General features: G+C 40.7%; 1 protein-coding gene across 1 annotated transcript; it reads right to left on the bottom strand.

Annotated features, from left to right (window-relative positions):
• Positions 1-72: 72 nt before the first annotated feature.
• Positions 73-834, bottom strand: SARC_17368 (hypothetical protein; the record flags this gene model as incomplete). The annotated part of the gene is made up of 3 exons (XM_014288536.1): positions 73-166; positions 478-583; positions 814-834. Coding segments are annotated over 3 exons (221 nt in total), but the record flags the coding sequence as incomplete, so codon positions are not given.
• Positions 835-929: the final 95 nt, after the last annotated feature.

The raw sequence follows: 929 nt of genomic DNA on the forward strand, positions 1-929 counted from the left end.
CTTCGATTGTTTTTTATACATCTATCCCAATCTTCCACAGACCCTCCTTGCACCCTATGTACCTACACATACCATTTGAGATCGCGTGTGACACATCGGGGTTGAAGCTCATTGTCCACGTGGAACTCAGACTTCATAATGGAGGCTGCACTCTTGGACCAGGGTACTGGTAGATAAAAGATAGAAATAAAAATATCTCAACCATGCGCTAATTTATGATACGACAGGGATACAGACAGCCGGGATACTTAAACAAGTTTCAAGAGTGCAGGCCACTCTATATTTATCCTAAAATCCGATCTGGATTGCTATACGCAATTGGCGTACTATTACAACGGTTCACTCTGACAGTTAATCTTTCTAATAAATAGCAGAGTGTAACCTGAGCTTCGATAGTGAAAACACACTTACTATCGGCACGTAGAACTTTCAATACACTAGACACCACATCAACACAATTGGTATCTTATGACTCACATTTAGCGGCCGTGTCGTTGTACCAAGACTTGAGTTCATCTCCGAGCTTCGGGATGTTCAGGTAGAGATGCTTGGACTCGGTCTCGATGGGTTTGCGATCGCACACCTATGTATAGTCACATAGCGATTATGAAAGCAAGAGGATATCAATATGATATCATTACAAATACACAGTCTGGTTGGGCATGGTAGACTTGTCTGTATATAATAGAGATTGTGGTGGCTCTGCGAAGTTTCAGTTTTTGGGAAGAGCATCAGGTTGGACGGAACAATAGTAAGAATACTTAGCACACACATCAGAAAAACGTGAGCAAATTTATTATGTATCAGCAGTACGGATTGTAACAGACTGCTCATCTGTACCGATAGGTATACATTACAAAAGCGCTTGATCTAGGGAGTTCAATTATTTGCCACTAAATGTAGCCTTCATATTCCTATATATATATATA

Source organism: Sphaeroforma arctica, assembly GCF_001186125.1.
Source record: "Sphaeroforma arctica JP610 unplaced genomic scaffold supercont1.10523, whole genome shotgun sequence".
Lineage (NCBI taxonomy): Eukaryota > Ichthyosporea > Ichthyophonida > Sphaeroforma > Sphaeroforma arctica.